The following is a 20,026-nucleotide window of genomic DNA, read 5'->3' as shown; positions in this document are numbered from 1 at the left end:
AGCGTAGAGTCTTCAAGTATGGACATTATGTGAATAGAAAATATGTGTACAACAGGATTATATAGGATGAGTCTTGACTAGAATACACTATATACATATGAAGTGGGTAAAACAGGATGTAAACATTATTAAAGTGACCAGTGTTCAATGACTCTGTACATCGGGCAGCTGTCTCTAAGGTGCAGGGTAAAGTACTGGGTAGTAGCCAGCTAGTGAAAGAGTCTAAGGTTCAGAGAAGGGTACTGGGCGGAGGACGGCTAGTGTTGACGGTTTAATTCTGATGGCCTGTGAGAGAGAAGCGGTTTATCAGCCTCTCGGTCCCAGCTTTAATGTACCTGTACTGTCTCACCCTTCTAGATGGTAGCGGAGTGAACAGGCCATGGCTCGGGAGGCTGAGGTCCTTGATGATCTTCTTGGCCTTTCTGTCCAGCCGTCGACTGCTGCAGTGTTCACCAACACTGGCTCTAATGCTTCCAACTTGGTCGCCCCCTTGGCTAACGGACACACTCAGTCATCCAGACACACAAGGACACGCACGCACGCACAGTGGTACACAGTTGCACACAACTGAAAGTGTGCAAAGAAGGACACACACCTAAGAAAGTGAACTGGGTTCTGCAGATGTTTTTTTCACCTTGGCAGACAACGCATGCCGGATATCTGCCTGGCTGCCTTATCTGTCTCAAGTAATTGGGTTTTCCTGCCACTTCGACATAGTTCCACAACGGCTAACTTCCAAGGCAACCGTACGCTACAGCACACAACAGTGCTGAAGAAGAACTGATACCTAGCTAGACAGACTGTAGAAAATGAAGAACAATCAATAGTTTGTGATACTGCACTGCTAATAATGCTGTATGTAGAAGAAACCAAAAGGGGCGAGACATTGCTAAGCTGACTGTTAACTCCGGTACTTTGATCAATAGCGAAATTGACTAATGTGGTCAAAAGGGCTGAGCTGCCAAGAAATATCCATCCGACTAATCACTTACGTCGCGGCCTCATGTACTGGAGGATCTGGAAAGGCTGGAATGCCACAGTTCGGGTCCAAAATGACAGTCTGTGCTTCAGCTTTCTGATATGAGAGATCTCTATTTCGGTCTGCTTTCGGCTCGAAACCAGAACTCAAGCCCTGACGCAACTAATCACAGTTTGCCTCGTCATATCGGTTTTTAAAAGCAATAGACTAGGCTTGGAAAGAATACATTTCTACTCTATATTTATTCCCCTCCCACCCTCCTTGTATCAGCCCTGTTTCTCCTGGTAAACAAGGTATCTCCTGGAGATAGGGATGATGGACGTGCCCGTTACTAGGTACAGAGACTATGCCTGGCCCATATCGGGTATCGTTCATAGCTGACAGGCTGACATGTTTCTATAAATGGGCATTACTTCTGAGGAATATCAGAGGCTATTGACCCTGTCTGCACAAACAACTGTCTTCAGACACCTGGGGAAAAGACAAGAGCGCTCTCAGGAGTATGAGGACTCACTGAGCAACGAAGACAAAATTAATAGCTGCCATATTGAAAAAATTTGGCCAAATGCAATCTCCATTCGTGCCGGAGGAGGCATGGGCCTGTTAACAGAATGGACAATGTGATCAGAAGTCTTAGCCGGGTGTCTTCAGTTGCTGTCCAGTAGACCAATTGAAATATAAAAAAATGTGTATGTTTCCATATATAGACATGATTCAACCAAAGCAACTATAGGGTACTCGTCTGATGCTTTAAGCGCATGGTTTCATTTTAAAAATGAAGACACACAGATGACTAAAGGTAATTGATTTGATTGTGCCATGTCAGGCTCAGACTTGCTGTAAAAAAAATATAAAATGACAGCAAGTGACTGACTAGCACCCATTGTCGCTCTCTGCTCCCTGCTGCAGTGTCCACCACAGAACATCAGTGTTTATCGCGCTGTCGTGTTGCTGAAGCTGCAACATAGTTACAGCCATTTCTGACTGTTACGGAAATCCCTCATTTGTTTAGGAAAAACATTCCCTATTCACTCAACCCTGGCCCTCTTCAGGGCCTGACCTATTGCGTATCACAATCACATGAATAAATTGGTTATAACAAACGGTGGGCTCTTATATGAGTGTGTGCCTTTTCAAATTGTGTCCAATCAATTGAATTTACCACAGGTGGACTCCAATCAAGTTGTAGAAACATCAATAATGGTCAATGGAAACAGGATGCACCTGAGCTCAATTTCACATCTCATAGAAAAGGGTCTGAATACTTACGTAAAATGTGATCAGTTTTCTTATATCTAAAAACCTGTTTTTGCTTTGTCATTATGGGGTATTATGTAAAACATTTAAACGTGTTAACCCTCGCAAGGCTGCAGGCCCAGACGGCATCCCCAGCCGCGCCCTCAGAGCATGCGCAGACCAGCTGGCTGGTGTGTTTACGGACATATTCAATCAATCCCTATCCCAGTCTGCTGTTCCCACATGCTTCAAGAGGGCCACCATTGTTCCTGTTCCCAAGAAAGCTAAGGTAACTGAGCTAAACTACTACCGCCCCGTAGCACTCACTTCCGTCATCATGAAGTGCTTTGAGAGACTAGTCAAGGACCATATCACCTCCACCCTACCTGACACCCGAGACCCACTCCAATTTGCTTACCGCTCAAATAGGTCCACAGACGATGCAATCTCAACCACACTGCACACTGCCCTAACCCATCTGGACAAGAGGAATACCTATGTGAGAATGCTGTTCGACTACAGCTCGGCATTTAACACCATAGTACCCTCCAAACTCGTCATCAATCTCGAGACCCTGGGTCTCGACCCCGCCCTGTGAAACTGGGTACTGGACTTCCTGACGGGCCGCCCCCAGGTGGTGAGGGTAGGCAACAACATCTCCACCCCGCTGATCCTCAACACTGGGGCCCCACAAGGGTGCGTTCTGAGCCCTCTCCTGTACTCCCTGTTCACCCACAACTGCGTGGCCATGCACGCCTCCAACTCAATCATCAAGTTTGCGGACGACACTACAGTGGTAGGCTTGATTACCAACAACGACGAGACTGCCTACAGGGAGGAGGTGAGGGCCCTCGGAGTGTGGTGTCAGGAAAATAACCTCACACTCAACGTCAACAAAACTAAGGAGATGATTGTGGACTTCAGGAAACAGCAGAGGGAACACCCCCCTATCCACATCGATGGAACAGTAGTGGAGAGGGTAGTAAGTTAAGTTCCTCGGCGTACACATCACGGACAAACTGAATTGGTCCACTCACACAGACAGCATCGTGAAGAAGGCGCAGCAGCGCCTCTTCAACCTCGAGGCTGAAGAAATTTGGCTTGTCACCAAAAGCACACAAACTTCTACAGATGCACAATCGAGAGCATCCTGGCGGGCTGTATCACTGCCTGGTACGGCAACTGCTCCGCCCACAACCGTAAGGCTCTCCAGAGGGTAGTGAGGTCTGCACAACACATCACCGGGGGCAAACTACCTGCCCTCCAGGACACCTACACCACCCGATGTCACAGGAAGGCCATAAAGATCATCAAGGACAACAACCACCGAGCCACTGCCTGTTGACCCCGCTATGATCCAGAAGGCGAGGTCAGTACAGGTGCATTAAAGCTGGGACCGAGAGACTGAAAAACAGCTTCTATCTCAAGGCCATCAGACTGTTAAACAGCCACCACTAACATTGAGTGGCTGCTGCCAACACACGGACTCAACTCCAGCCACTTTAATAATGGGAAATTATGTCAAATATATCACTAGCCACTTTAAACAATGCTACCTAATATGTTTACATACATACCCTACATGATTAATCTCATATGTATACGTATATACTGTACTCTATATAATCTACTGCATCTTTATGTAATACATGTATCACTAGCCACTTTAACTATGCCACTTTGTTTACATACTCATCTCATATGTATATACTGTACTCGATACCATCTACTGCATCTTGCCTATACTCTGTACCATCACTCATTCATATATCTTTATGTACATATTCTTTATCCCCTTACACTTGAGTCTATAAGGTAGTAGTTTTGGAATTGTTAGCTAGATTACTTGTTGGTTATTACTGCATTGTCGGAACTAGAAGCACAAGCATTTCGCTACACTCGCATTAACATCTACTAACCATGTGTATGTGACAAATGTATGTGATTTGATTTGAGATTGATGAGGGGGAAAAACTAATTGAATCCATTTTAGAATAAGGCTGTAATGCTTCTACACCTGCATTGCTTGCTGTTTGGGGTTTTAGGCTGGGTTTCTGTACAGCACTTTGAGATATCAGCTGATGTACGAAGGGCTATATAAATACATTTGATTTTGATTTGATTTAATGTAACAAAATTTGAAAAAGTCAAGGGGTCTGAATACTTTCCAGGCCTAAGTAAGTTACGTCTCAATGGTGGTTATACAATGCTGCTATACTAATGACATTAGCCTACTTATTATAATGATGATCATAACAGTAATAATACCAATACGAAGGAGATCAAGAAAAAAAAGAGGGCTATTATTATTATAAATATTATTATTATATTATTATAATATTATTATTTTTCTGACCATTTGGAACAGTATACACACTAAATAAACTATAACACCAGAGTGGCTGTTTTAACAGAAAACAAGAGTTTCCCAGGGACTTGCTTCCATTTAGCCACAAGAGCATTAGTGAGATCAGGTACTGATGTTGGGCGAAAAGGCATGGCTCGCAGTCAGCATCTCAATTAATCCTAAAGGTGTTCAATGGAGTTGAGGTCAGAGCTCTGTGCAGGCCAGTCGAGTTCTTCCACACCGATCTTGACAAACCATTTCTGTATAGACCTTGCTTTGTGCACGGGGGCATTGTCATGCTGAAACAGAAAAGGGCCTTCTGCAAACTGTTGCCACAAAGTTGGAAGCACAGAATCATGTAGAATGACATTGTATGCTGTAGCGTTAAGATTCCCCTTCACTGGAACTAAGGGGCCAGCCCGAACCATGAAAAACAGCCCCATACCATTATTCCTTTTCCGCCAAACTTTACAGTTGCCACAATGCATTGGGAAGGTAGCGTTCTCCAACCATCCGGCAAACCCAGATTCACCGTCAGACTGGTGAAGTGTGATTCATCACTCCAGTGAACACGTTTTCACTGCTCCAGAGTCCAATGACGGTGAGCTTTACACCACTTCAGCCGACGATTGGCATTGCGCATAGCGAACTTAGGCTTGTTCTTAGGCTGTTCGGCAATGAAAACCAATTTCATGAAGCTTCCGACGAACAGTTCGTGTGCTGACGTTGCTTTCAGAAGCAGTTTGGAATTCAGTAGTGAGTGTTGTAACCGAGGACAGACGATTTTTACGCACTATACAAGCTTGTGTGGCCTACCACTTCGCAGTTGAGCCGTTGTTGCTCCTAGACGTTTCCACTTCACAATAATAGCACTTACAGTTGACAGGGGCCGCTCTAGCAGGGCTGACGAATTTGACTAACTGACTTGTTTGAAAAGATTGCATGGCTGTGTGCTAGATTTTATACACCTGTCAGCAAAGGTTTTGGTTGAAATAGCCAAATCCACTCATTTGAAGGGGTGTCCACATACCTTTGTATATATAGTGTATATGGATGATTAATAAAGCCAGGCACATTTAACAGTTAGGTTGTTGATAATATACCTAATTAAGTTGGGGTTTCATCTCTCCTCACTCTTCTTAGACAATCAAGGCGAGGGCTGTTTTCTTGTCTCCTAACTCTGCTGCTGCCTCCGCCACATTGTTCTAAACACCAATATGCTGGCTAACTTTCCTATGATGCACATAGCAACATGGTCTAGGAAAAGGCGTCAATTCAACAGGGCACTGATGTTTCAGAACAGCGTCCGCAATCCAACACAGGAGAAAGCGCATTTGTTATAAAATAATGTAATTTTTATTAGCGTTGCACCATTGTTCTTAAGTAATAGAATTATATCCAATTTCTGTCTGATCTGATAAGAGAGTGCATTTTGAGGATACTAGGGCAATGGGAAACAAGGCCAAAAGAAAAGCCTGTTTATTGAACTATTGTGCCCTCCTGCCTTAATCCCAGTCAAACCTGTTCAGATAAAAAGCAACAACAATGCCATTCCAAGGAGTTAAACATCACCAGCTTTGATCTGTACTTGCATAGACATGTTTGGGTTGATAGAAAGAGCCTGTTGGACTTGATCAACTGTGGAAGGGCAATGTGGTGAGTTTCCACAATTGCTCAGCTTTCTGACACCTGTTACGGCCTCTGAATGGCTAACCTGTGACATGGACCATGATGCAACAACACACAACCCTACAGTTGAGTCAACAACTCAGTGCTCTGCTCTATAAAGAGTAGGTTGCAAAGGGTCGGAAACATTCCGGTACATTTCCGGAATTTTATACGGAAATTTTCCATGGGAAGTTAAGGGAATTTGGCTTAAATTCATTAAAAAAAAGTTCTTATAACAGTAAAGATTTTTTTGTGGGATACACAAGGCAATTCTGGTTCTTGCGGCATATTTTGGTTAAACTATCTCTAATTCAATGGAATTGCAACCCTCTGCATGCACAGTGCATTCTTGCATCACAGCTGATTCTCAAGATGTTGCACACTGATGAGATCCTATTGAGCCCACATTACTACACTGTCTGAGCCAAGGACTACATGCTTTCTGGTATGTTTTGATTACAATACTGGGTGGTGTGAATATATTTTATATGACATACATGATTTTTGGTTAACTAGTAAATAGTAGCCTACAGCAAACTGTGTTTAAATAATTTCTAACTTGTTAACAATTTCTGCTAGTTAGTTTCTGCTACCATGTGGGTTTTAGCTTGCTTGAGCCTGCTAACTGAGTGTAAATTCACATTTCCATCCCTGTTCACCAGTTTCCATAACATTCACCTATTTCATTTTAAAACATTTATCTTACAAATGAATTGTTTAATCTAACTGCTTAACTATTTATCTGTACATGGAATTGTATTTGGGTTTTGATTTACTCATTTTCTAATCTTAACTGGAATGTTCCATGGGCACTATCTGATGTGTGGAGACATTTCACTGCAGCTAATGTAGAAGGAAAAGCTGTGTACATTTGCAAATACTGTGCCAAATCATGTGAAGAATGCAACAAATATGCAGAATCATCTGGCCAAGTGCATAAAGTTCCCTCAGCTCTCACAACATGCAACCTCTGACAAAAGTCCCTCTACTACAGACACCTTACCGATAGCAACAGCTCATGATCTTTTTTGACCCAATGGAAGAATGTATTCAGAGAAATGCTGGTGAATGTCTTGCTCGAACTGTGTATGCAACTGGTTCACCTGTCATACTCACAGGCAATGTGTATTGGAAGAGATTTCTGAATGTTCTACACTGCTCCAACCAGACATGCTTTATTTACTTATTTGCTGGATGCAGTTCAACAAAGTTCAAGTGAAGGTTAAGCAAATCATAAGAGAAGGCAGACTGTATTGTAATCATCTCTGATGGGTGGTAGAATGTTCGTGGGCAATGAATAATTAACTACATCACCAGCCCTCGACCAGTATTCTACAAGAGCACAGACACAAGGGACCACAGACACACCGGTCTCTACATTGCAGATGAGCTGAAGGCAGTCATCAATGACCTTGGACCACAGACTGCTTTTACACTGGTGACAGACAATGCTGCAAACATGAAGGCTGCTTGGTCTGAAGTGGAGGAGTCCTACCCTCACATCACACCCATTGGCTGTGCTGCTCATGCATTGAATCTGCTCCCCAAGGACATTTTGGCACTGAAAACAATGGATACACTCTACATGAGAGCCAAGGAAATGGTTAGGTATGTGAAAGGTCATCAAGTTATAGCAGCCATCTACCTCACCAAGCAAAGTGAGAAGAATAAGAGCACCACATTGAAGCTGCCCAGCAACACCTGTTGGGGTGGTGTTGTCATCATGTTTGACAGTCCTGGAAAAGAAGGAGTCTCTCCAAGAAATGCCCATAACACAGTCTGCCGATATGGACAGCCCCATCAAGAGAATCCTCCTGGATGATGTATTTTGGGAGAGCGTGGTAAGCAACCTGAAACTTATAGCAGTAGCAATTGCACGGATTGAGGGAGACAATGCCATCCTGTCTGATTTTCAGTCTCTGCTTGCAGATGTAAGAGAAGAAATCTGTACTGCCCTGCCCACTTCACTGCTGCTCCAAGCTGAGGAAACTGCTGTTCTGAAATACATCAAAAAGTGTGAAGACATCTGCCTGAAGCCAATACATGCCGCAGCATACAAGTTGGACCCAAAGTATGCTGGCAAGAGCATCCAGTCTGGTGCAGAGATCAACAAGGCCTATGGTGTCATCACTACCGTGTCTCACCACCTTGGCCTGGATCAGGGCAAGGTTCTTGGCAGTCTGGCAAAGCACTCTTCCAAGAAGGGCTTTGGGATTGGAGATGCAATATGGCAGTCGTGCCAACACATCTCATCAGCCACCTCGTGGAAGGGACTTTGTAGATCTGAGGTTCTTTCCCCTGTTGCCTCCATCATCCTCCAAATCCCACCAACATCAGCCACCTCAGAACGCAACTGGTCCTTGTTTTGGAACACGCACGCAACAGGCTGACCAATACAAGGTTTGAAAAATTGGTGGCAATCCGGGAAAATGTTTGGCTTTTTGAGCCTGACAACGAGCCATCCTCAAGGTTGGAAAGTGACAGTGAAGATGAGGGCTCAGTCTGATGTTCAAGAGATGGACATTGAGGAGGTCCAGGGAGAAGACATGGAAGCCTTAGAGGAAAACAACCAAAGCTTTAGTTTCTAGACTATCATTTTACAGATGTATGTTGAAAACGTTTTTGGGAGATGCAATGGATCATTGGGGATCATTCAATATTCCATTTATTTTGTTGTTCAGTGAAATCATCCCATGTGAAGAGTCAACTCATTTAATTAAAGTTCAATTCGTAACTAAATCGTTTTAACATTTTTATTATTGGAAGGATTTAATAATTAGCAATTATGTCTACTTATGATAAGGTAAAAGGTTTATGTTTGTCTCCATATGATATGGTAAATATATCCAATGCAAAAAACATCTACATTTAAATGGTATTCATATTAATTTGCATATATTTCCGTTAATTCCCATGGAAAGTTTCCACTTCTGAATATCCCCCAAAATGTGCAACCCTAATAAAGAGCCATTTCAAAATGGTATGAATGGTAATTTGGTGACTGATGAAGGATCAGAAATGAGCTTGAGTATAACAAAAAAAAAATAGACCAACATCGTGGAAATATTTAGGTGAGCAGGTGGCCAAGTAGTGAGTCAGGGACAAAGCCATGAACAGGTGCCGAGTCAACAGGGTGTAATCCGTAGGCCCCGCATAAAACTGTGATAAACAGCACATTTTCCCAGTCTCACGACAGGCACAATAACACACTGCAGTGTGGTATTACCAGCATTCTACAGGGAGGCCTCTGCACTGTGAAGAAAACAGCCTACACACACCTGTTCTATGACATTGCAAAACAGCATAGATGGAGATCCGTCATCAGTCGCCAAAGTTAAACAACAAGCATGGGATGTTCGGCTTGAAAAAAAAGAAAAAGACATAGGCTGAAATGTTGTCCTCAAATCAGTTAGCTTTCTGCTAACTTGTTATGTAGGGGGTCACTATCCGGCCTAAAATTAACATGAGACCTAAGACCTCATGTGCCAATGTGGTCAAAGTGAACAGTCGCCACGACTACCAGTGGGAAAACAAAACATTTGTTTCACGGCAGCTTTTGCCTGATAGGAACAGAAGGTTCGCTTTGATTTTCCTTTCTACTGTATACCAGACATCCATTTCACTATGCCTCCGGTGTTTTGCTGAGGATAGACAAGCGTAACTTCTCTTTCTGATGGACCTGCTACAGAAATTTAGGCTAAGCTTAGTGAGTCTTAAACAGGTGCGCCGGCACTCTATCCATTCTCTCGCTTTCACACGTTATAACTCGACACACAATTCCAGAGGATTTCACACTACTCAAGGCCATGTCTATTGTGTGGATGGTGTTTTTTTGGATGTGGGGAAAGTGCTTTTGACTAAAACACCGAGCAATTCTATTAATAGCCTTAGTGGTAGGCTAGGTGATGTGTGTTGTGAGAGTGACAAAGGATGTAGAGACGGAATTAGTAGAATTTGATTTCAGAATTTGCCTAACGGTAGCTTGCCTAGCACACACAATATTGTATTGAGTACACATGAGGCCCCTTGAAATGACTCATGCTCGAGGGCAGTGTAAAAAGGGTGCAACCAACAGTGGATCATTAACCAATGACACTGTAACCAAACCGTTACCATGGTGAAATACCATTTTGAGAGGTTTCGCACACACTATCAGGACATCGCATAATGATCAATAGCACAAACATATGATCAATAGCACAAACAGATAAGCCCTTACACATGGGCCTATGGGAAACTCCTTGGAAAACAAATACACATTGTATATGCAAAATAGGAAGGCCAAGCCTAGGCCTACAAGAAGTGCAAAAGGTTGCTAAACCAAAACTGTTGAGTCTTTCTTGAGATACATTTGTTTAAGGAAAACAATTGAACAATCACGTTACAGGACTTGTTTATTTTTATCACAGTGCTGAATGGCAGCCAGAGAGCCATTTACTTTTCACTTGGCCAATTAGTCAAATCCATTTCAAAGTACCTGACAAATACCTCAGGTCTGCTCAAAAAGACTAACAGCAGAGGGCATTCTGCCCTCGTCTCAGCAGCAGTGAACATCAGTGACAACGTTTATTTCCTTGTATTTGTTTTTGGGCTGAAAAGAGACATACTGATCTGTGGAGGCTGCTGAGGGGAGAACGGCTCATAGTAATGGCCGGAAAGGAGCAAATGGAATGGCATCAAAACACATATTTGATACCATTCCATTCATTCTGCTCCAGGCATTACCACGAGCCCTGTCTGTCTTTTTATGGTTCGCCTAGAACCTGTCCTTGACTGCTGCTGCAATCTCAATATTTTCCAATAGAATAAAGGCTGTGTGATACAGAAATCAGTGTCTCTCTTTCTCATTATCTTTTATTTTCTCTCCTCCGCCAGACCCCCCCCCCCCCCCCCCCCCCTCTCTCTCTCAAAGGTCAGTTGTGTCAGAGAATGGATCAATGATCAGGTCAAATTTACTGGCAAAGTACTTACCTCGTATCCTCAGTGCCATTCAATCCAGCATCGCCTCAGCGTCTGCATTCATGTCGAGTCTCACATGTCCATAGTGTTCAATGATCTGCCAAAGAGAACAAAATAAACAATGGTCATACAGATTTTTGCACATCAAACATGTGCAATCGCACAACACACACACCAACTTAACGTCACATTGGACTTGCTGTGTTACTAACTAAGCAGGTTTCATCATGTTGTCATCACTCAAACATTTGCTCAGGTGAGAAATGTTTCCAAATATGTATTCCAATTTGAGATAAATGTTAGCCAGAACAGTATAACTAACTACTGTACGTATGCAATGACTAACGTTACCCATCTGGCTTTGTAGTTGCTTCAAATAACAGTTTAAAACATATGAAAGCAACTTCCTGCTTATGTTATGAACTATAAGGAAAAGCGGGCAATGTTGTATCGATCAGTAAGTTTATATGTTGCATAATAAACTATGCATACACTGCTAGCTTTGCCAGCTAACAGTGACTCGCTAGCGTTTAGCTACGGGTAAACCAAAGCCCTAGCAAACTCCCTAGTTTAGTTTGGGATGCATCTACACCTAATGACTAGCTAACTTAGCTAGTTGCTAGCTAGCTAACGTTATTTGTCTCAAAACAACTCTCGCTTTTACATTTCAACATTCACTCTTGTGAAACCCCTGCTCGAACCCCTGCTCGTTTGACGAAATAACGAGGTCGTTTGTGGAAAAACAAATCTCTGTAAACCGCTGGCTACGTGAGATTTCTCGACGTCGAAGCCAAAGGTGTCAAAACTGAAACTCCGATAAAGAGGTGTGTTTTGCCTAAACAAGCGCGACCTTACCGTGTCCCGAGTTCATCATCTCTCGAGCAAGCAGGATTACAAAATCCACTGAATGGATATGAACAGTTTTACAGGACAGTGACAAAACGTTGTATTGTTATCACTTCCACGTACTGCGTCGTTGTCTGAGCCTCATTTCATGCCCAGCCTGTTGACAGCTGACTGCTGAAAGCACAGAGTTCCTGAGTGAAAAAAACAACATTAACGTCTTCCAAGGCTAGAGTAATCAAAGTAGATAAGTAGGATCACAACCCGAACCCGTTCGGGGATTGATTATACAGAAGTTTTTCGGATATTTTTTTTTTTTTACAATTTTAGAACTATAAAATGGACTTGAAATACATGTCACAGATAAAAAAAGTTCCCGAAAAATGTTCAATGAAAATGACATAGGCCTTTATAGGTTAGAAATGGAGCGCAGTTGGAGCACACAGATACACTTTGTAACTTTGGTCTCTGGGTCTTTCCACAGTGGATTGTCTCATAATAATACAAAAAATAGGCAATAATTGTTCTTGACTATCTAGCCATCATATACACTAACACGCACACTAAATGAACAGCATTCACTTGAAATGATGCACCATTGAGTTTCTTGATTTCAAAGAGTAGATTAGTATTTGTGTCATTGAATCCATTGGAAAAAATAAACATAACATTGCTTGTTCTTATATAATATAATGGAATTCTATCCTTTTTTAAAATGTAAACCTGCTGATGGTCCTGACGTTGATGCGGTATTGAGTACTATCAAGATCATGATGTAATTTAATCACAGTTGGATTTTTTTCACCTCCACATTTTATGACTTTCACACAGTTTAAGATTGACCTTGGTTGAGAAAAGTGCAATTAGTTTGAAGTTGAATTATTTGAATTAAAGGCTTGTATGGTAATGAAAGCATCGCCATCTAGTGTTAATGACTTATAACTGTTGCTACTCCCCCAACACATTTGTGACATGTTTGTATCCACTACAGAAACTCATCTCTGGATGAGTCCACTCATCTCTGGAATCTAGCTACATTACATTTAATGCACATGTTTACTTTATACAAATTACATTTAGACTATGTTTAGATTCGTCACAGACTCTATTCAAACTCTTATAGAATACTAGGCAATACCAAAAATAAACAGTGTTGAGAAACAACTGCACCATACCTTGCTTGTTCAAGATGTCTTATCAATACAATCACTTCCTTCCTAACTCTGTATCTTTCATCTCTCAAAGACAGAACCATAAGCAAGACAAGTTACAAACTCAAAGTATTCTAAATGAAATCACTAAGCCCCTTGCATGCAGACAAGATGAAAGAGAATTCTGCCCAGATAGAAACATGGCAGTTGGCACCGTATCTGAAATCTGCAGTGTGATGACATTTGTCTGCTTACCAACTCCCCAGTTGGGTTATGGTAATGAGTTGTGACACAGAAATGTTAGTCTTTTGTTTTCATTTATTCCCTTAATTTATTTATTCCCTTAATACGCCCTCACTGCTTCTTAAGTCTCAACTGTAGTCTTCTTATGTATATGTGTATGTCTCAGGATCAGTCAAATCGTTGTGTATTATGTCAGTTTCAATAGATGAAAATGATTGATTATTTCACATTTATTTTACAAATCTAAGAAATATAAAAATGGTTTACCAAGTTACCAATTACTTCACACTGGAAGAAGTTCAGCTAGAGTAAAGCTACACTGAGTATACAAATATACACTGAGTATACAAATACACACTGAGTACACAAAACATTAGGAACACCATCCTAATATTGATTTTTTTTTTTTCTTTTTTTTTTTTAGCTATATATTTTTTTAATGTAGGAAATGTAGTGGGCAGTTGGCTTGTTCCACGAAATGAGTACCTTTGAATAGTTTAAGTAGAAATTGTGCACCAATATTACATTCTAAAACCCCTTTATTTTCAATGAAGTGCCCTTTAATATAAACCACATGGAGAATTCAATCAATCAGATTTTTTTTATTTTTAATAAAGATTTTCTCAAGTGCCAAAATCCAGCATTTTCAAATATCCCTCCACGCATCCTCTGTAACTTCCAGGAAGTTTGTAACCCACTTAACCCCAAAATATATCCAAGTATACACCATCATTGTAAAGCCTTAGTCATTTTGTTGCTTTGACAGTCATTTCTGAAGATGATTATTTATTTCATGTGATTAGTGATTCGTTTTAAGGAATCTGTGCCTCATTTTAAGGTCAACCCTGTTACATGAACTGAACTCTTGTTTTAATATGGTAAAACTATTCCTGTTTAAATATTTTTTGACTAAAAGAAACATTGAACATCTAATAGTTAAATAATAGTGTTAATGCAGGGCTGGGTAGTAACACGTAATCTGAATACAAAAAAAATAACTGTAATCGGTTAGCTGCCAGCAAAAATATTTTTAATCAGATAACATATACTTTTGAAAGACTAGAATGATCATTTTTGTTGATTACTTTTAAATTCAGAAAGGGCGTTTGCAGGGGGAAAAAATACGTTATGACACATTTCTGTTTTCTCAATGACATTCAATTCAGCATTGAAAAAAGGTGCAAGTGAATTGCTGCTTTGTAACCAAGTGGGAGGTAGGAATTTACCAGTTGTGAAGTCGTAAATACCAGTTGTAGGCATTCATGTACTTTGAACACTGATTGGCTAATGGCCAACAAGCTGTGTAAACTAATACACTAAAAGTACAGCTATCATGCTTGTCAACAAATTATAGTGTTCAAAACCATATGAATAGATTGCTTTTTATAAATATTGTTTTGTTGCATTTAATTAACTGCAGAAAATGCTGATATCAAGGTCATTTCTAGTCGGTGACGTCAGAAGTCAGCATGTGAAAGAAGTGGGAGCTCAGGATGATAGACGAGTTTCCCACTAGTAATGACCAGTTGGAGGGTCGTTAAAGTGGGTTTTTCCCAGTCATATGTGGTAAATTCGCTCTTCTCACTTGGTTACAAACGCAGCATAACTTTGTTCCACCTGAGCGAGTGATGACACACAAATTACATTTGATGGATCCATTTTTGTCGTCTTCTTCTGATGCCTCTTAAGGGGAAAGTAATTCAGAAGTAACTGAAAGTAATCAAATGATGTTACTGAGCTAAGGTAATCCATAAATTACTTTACTGATTAGTATTTTGGACAAGTAACTAGTAACTGACGGATTACATTTAGAATGTGACCGATTCAATCCTCTGGAAAAGCAGGTGGGCTGGTTCCTCTCTTTTTGGCTATTTTCTGGTGTTTTGTTATGGATAATTGAGTGGGTCGAGCATAACGCGTCCACCCTGTAACTCATAGATAGGCTAGAAATATTTTGACACTTACATTTTTTGGGGTGACGCTTGCGTTCAATTGCCCCTACCTGTTGTACACAACAAGCTTCCATTCCACTTGTCACAAGGGGATTCATGGCTAATTTAAGGTGAAATCATTAACCCTGTTACAGTCAAGCCTGTTACTTTATTTGGCACTTAATAGGCCCTTACTATAATCGTTTTTAATTTATTTAACCTTTTTGAGATAAGAAAACGTGTTTTTTATTAAGTTGAACACGTGCTCCTTATGACAGAATGTTCAAATGAGTTGAAATCAAAACAGGTTTTTTTCACCAAATTAAAGAATCTCAAAAAGGCACCGAATTGGTGGAACTACCTAGTTGCAGTAAAAGCTACATCACTACATGGCAAACAAGTAATTGACCACTGAAAACACTACAAATATTTGAATTTAGTTAAACTACCACCAAGCTACTGCAACATGTAGTTAAATTACTAGTTGAATTACATGTACTGGAACTAATACCCAAAACTGTGCACATGATATCGTACATGAAAACATCTATGACATTTGTTTTTCATTTTCAAGGCTCCAATCAATATACAATTGACATCAACAGAACGTAATATTTCATGGACTTTGGCAATGTGTCCCCTTCTCCTATAATACACGACGACTTTGTTAATATCCATAATGTACATGTTATGTGTTCTGAAGGTCAACTATCCAGGCGTGTCTTTTTCAGGCGTGACTCCTATCCCGCAGCAGTTTGATAGAGAAGGTCAGGTCCACTGTGTAAGCTAGCAGAGTAATGCTGGTCATCACCGCTTCCATGACAACAAGGGTGGGCCCAGTTTTCCTGTCTGTGAACTCTTGGCCGGGGTTTTGTTGCTCCAGAACTCTGGTAAAACACAGTATGGTGGCGACCACATAGAGAAGCACCCCTGTCAGACTGAAGCTTGCCAGCAGGCGGTCAAAGGGCAGAGGGCATCGCCCAGCACAGTCCCCTAGAACCACCATCACTGTACCCAGGGACATTAGGAGACAGAGGGCATACACCACCCCAGACACCCATAGCTGCCAACCCACAGCTGCCAACCCTACCCCGGCTCCTTTTACCAAAGCTCCACGGACCTGCTCCACCACCAGGACGATCATCTCACATCCTCCCCAGAGCTGGAGCACCTTGAGCAGGCCGGGCACGCTGGCCATGTAGCCCTTCTGGTCCTGGGTCTGGGTGCGGATGAGGTAGGCCTCGGTTGCATAGGCCAAGAAGGTGAGACACGATGCCAAGGAGGCGGCGATCGGACGGGGATAGACACCTTCATGACCCATGACCGCCCAAGGAAAGGTGACCGAGGCGCTGAAGGTCATGAGGGCGGCGAGAGCCGCCACGGTCACGGTCAGGTTCTTCCAGGAAATGGGGACCAGGCTGTGGAACTGGATGATGTTGACCACGTGGATTAGGAAGGTGAGGATGAAGAAGAGGCACCAGGTGAGCATGCAGAGGATCCTGAAGGAGGGCTGGTGGGTGTCAGAGGTCAGCTCTGGGGAAACCAGGGAGGCTACCAGGCTGAAGGTGAGGCAACCGGACAGGAGAGCCCACATACGCACCAGCGACAGAGGGCTGGTCAAATCACTGGCCTCCAGTACAATTATAGGCATGGTGTTGGTTCCCAAACAAAGTCCAAAACGAGAAAGTCCAAAAGGCTGTAGACAGAGATTTAGAATGTTGTAACAGGCTTTGCTGTAGAGCAGCAAGGAGGTGTCTTGCTTCCTATATTACTTCTTTAAACCTCAGTTTGGACAAGCTCAATTTCAAGTTGTAACGTCTATTACAGTTAAAACAGAAATTTGCTTCCACCTTTCGAAAGGATGTCAACAACCTTGACCAGGAGAATGTACTGCACCAGTATAGATTCAACTCACAAAAACATTTCCCACCAACTGAGAAAAAGAACGCTGTCTTGTTGAGCTCTTTCAGTCAGATGACAAACCCCCTTGTACATTTCTCATTTCTGCTAACTCCAAATCCTGGAAAGAACCCTCCGGAAATAGAATATGGTAGGCCCAAAATGAAAGGCCCCAAAAATCACTTAAACCAACAGTTCAGCGCATGAGCCAACGGTCATCTCCACTCTGTCCTGTACCACCAATACCATTCACAATGCAAACACAGTGCAAACCCGATTAAAACTACCACTCTTCAATCTTGTGCTTCTTATACACCAGCCTGGTCTCATACACTAGACGTATCATAGTAAACATAAAGCCGGGACACTCAAATGAGTATGATATATTACGTTTAGTATGGTTACATGAGGCAAAAAACTAAAGTAGGGTGGTTGGTCGAGGAGGATGGGTGGGCATATAACACGAATGTATAGCAACCCAAAGGTTGTGAGTTCAAATTTCGTCATGGACAATTTTAGCATTTTAGCTAATTAGCAACCTTTCAACTACTTATTACTTTTTGGCTACTTTGTAACTACTTATCGTGTTAGCTAACCCTTCCCCTAAGCCTAACCCTAAATTGAACCCTTTTAGCTAAACCCTTTCCTTAACCCTAACGCTAACCCTTTAACCTAACTCCTATACTTAACCCTAATCCCTAACCCTAACCACTAGCCGAGCAACTCGCCACATAGCTAGAATTCGTAACATATAATACATTTTGCAAATTTTTAACATATTGTACGTTTGCAAATGTGTAACTTATTATACGAATTATAATTCGTAACATATCATATGAAATGGGTGAAGGACACCCACACATTTATACATACCATACGAAACGTAACATATCATACAAAATCCTGGACTTCCTGACGGCCACACCCAGGTGGTAAGGGTAGGTAACAACACATCCTCCACGCTGATCCTCAACACGGGGGCTCCTCAAGGGTGCGTGCTCAGTCCCCTCCTGTACTCCCTGTTCACTCATGACTGCATGGCCAGGCACGATTCCAACACCATCATTAAGTTTGCCGATGACACAACAGCCTGATCACCGACAACGATGAGACAGCCTATGTGGAGGAGGTCAGAGACCTGTCCGTGTGGTGCCAGGACAACAAATTCTCCCTCATGATCAAGACAAAGAAGATGATTGTGGACTACAGGAAAAGGAGGACCAACCATGACCCCATTCTCATCGACAGGGCTGTAGTGAAGCAGGTTGAAGTTCAAGTTCCTTGGTGTCCACATCACCAACAAACTATCATGGTCCAAGCACACCAAGACATTCGTGAAGAGGGCATGACAAAACCTGTTCCCCCTCAGGAGACTCAGATGGGACCTCAGATCCTCAAAAGGTTCTACAGCTGCACCATCAAGAGCATCCTGACTGGTTGCATCACCGCCTGGTATGGCAATTGCTCGGCCTCCGACCGCAAGTCACTACAGAGGGTAGTGCTTACAACCCAGTAGATCGCTGGGGTCAAGCTTCCTGCCATCCATGACAGGCAGGGTCAGAGGAAGGTCCCCACAATTTGTCAGATTCCAGCCACCCTAGTCATGGACTGTTATGTCTGCTACCACACGGCACGCAGTACCGGAGCGCCAAGTCTAGGTCCAAAAGGCTTCTTAACAGCTTCTACAGCATAAGACTCCTGAACAGCTAATCAAATGGCTACACAGACTATTTGCGTTACCCACTCTCCTTTTACACTGCTGGTACTCTCTGTTTATGTTCTATGCATATTCCCTTTAACTCTATCTACATGTACATATTACCTCAATTACCCCCGACTAACAGGTGCCCTGCACATTGACTTACCTGTGCCCCTTGTATATAGCCTCGCTATTGTTATTTTTCTGCTGCTCTTTAATTATTTGTTACTCTTATTTTTTACTTAACACTTATTTTTCTTAAAACCACAGTGTTGGTTAGGCTTGTATTTCACTGTAAGGTCCAAACCTGTTGATTTTGGTGCATGTGACAAATACAATTGAATTTTAAATGGAGGTACTTGGATTCACATAGAGAATAATACGAAATACTCTGAGACCAGGTTGTATACCCCCACCCCTCTCCTCCACCCACCTCTTCACTTCACTGGCTTCACTTCCTGTTATGGTTGCAGCACTCTCAGTCTCATAGTGTAGGTAGCTGCAGGTGACCGCAATAACGCTGTCGCAAAGCATCACTATCTTCCTCCGTGACACAGTTCACATGACATGTTGTTCCCTTTTCTAGAATTATGGCGAGCAATTAATTTCTGGTTAGTGTAAATAATGTGGTACACACATATGCAGGCATGCACGCAAACACGCACAATCCCTTTGCCCCCCCGTTTATGGAGGCATAAATATGGTCAGTTTGAACTGAATGTTGTTTAATTCTATTTATTACATATCAGGTCTGGATTTACAGCTGGGTACTCCTAAAGCAAGCCAAGGCCCATTGACAGGCCCATTGACAATTGGAGGGTGTCGTAGATCATTTGACTGAAGTGCTTTTCAGAGGAGCTATATGTGGAACATTTGATTCTACACAGTCCTCGGGGGAGTGGTACCGGAGGTGGAGAAGAATATCTCAGTTGCTCTTTCATTTGACAACACTAGTATGTGTGCTTGAGGTGTGCAGATACATGAGTGTTTGTGTGTGTGTGTGTGTGTGTGTGTGTGTGTGTGTGTGTGTGTGTGTGTGTGTGTGTGTGTGTGTGTGTGTGTGTGTGTGTG

The 20,026-nt window shown here is 42.3% G+C and overlaps 2 protein-coding genes across 4 annotated transcripts in view; both read right to left on the bottom strand.

The window, feature by feature from the left end:
- Positions 1 to 12,237, bottom strand: part of LOC109865706 (testis-expressed protein 2) — a 63,780-nt gene extending 51,543 nt beyond the window's left edge. Inside the window, exons 1-2 of one of the 3 annotated variants that reach the window (XM_031799057.1) lie at positions 12,045 to 12,237; positions 11,202 to 11,286 (exon numbers count right to left, since the gene is read on the bottom strand). The gene's annotated coding sequence lies outside the window, so the exon portion shown is untranslated. The remainder of the gene's footprint in view (positions 1 to 11,201; positions 11,287 to 12,044) is intronic. The other 2 variants (XM_031799056.1, XM_020454091.2) reach the window with 2 other exon arrangements.
- A 1,776-nt stretch (positions 12,238 to 14,013) lies between these two features.
- On the bottom strand, positions 14,014 to 17,550 carry LOC109866038 (myeloid-associated differentiation marker-like). The gene has a single exon (XM_020454579.2). The coding sequence runs from the start codon at positions 17,006 to 17,008 to the stop codon at positions 16,085 to 16,087; it is 924 nt and encodes a 307-aa protein (XP_020310168.1). The 5' UTR covers positions 17,009 to 17,550; the 3' UTR covers positions 14,014 to 16,084.
- Positions 17,551 to 20,026: the final 2,476 nt, after the last annotated feature.

The sequence above is a fragment of the Oncorhynchus kisutch genome, linkage group LG20, assembly GCF_002021735.2.
Source record: "Oncorhynchus kisutch isolate 150728-3 linkage group LG20, Okis_V2, whole genome shotgun sequence".
Lineage (NCBI taxonomy): Eukaryota > Metazoa > Chordata > Actinopteri > Salmoniformes > Salmonidae > Oncorhynchus > Oncorhynchus kisutch.
Note: the sequence above shows the minus strand (reverse complement) of the source record. Positions and strands in the feature narration are given on the sequence as shown.

Bases quoted from the DNA above. Each gene is read 5' to 3' on its own strand.
- LOC109866038 (XM_020454579.2), bottom strand. From the start codon at position 17,008: ATGCCTATAATTGTACTGGAGGCCAGTGATTTGACCAGCCCTCTGTCG.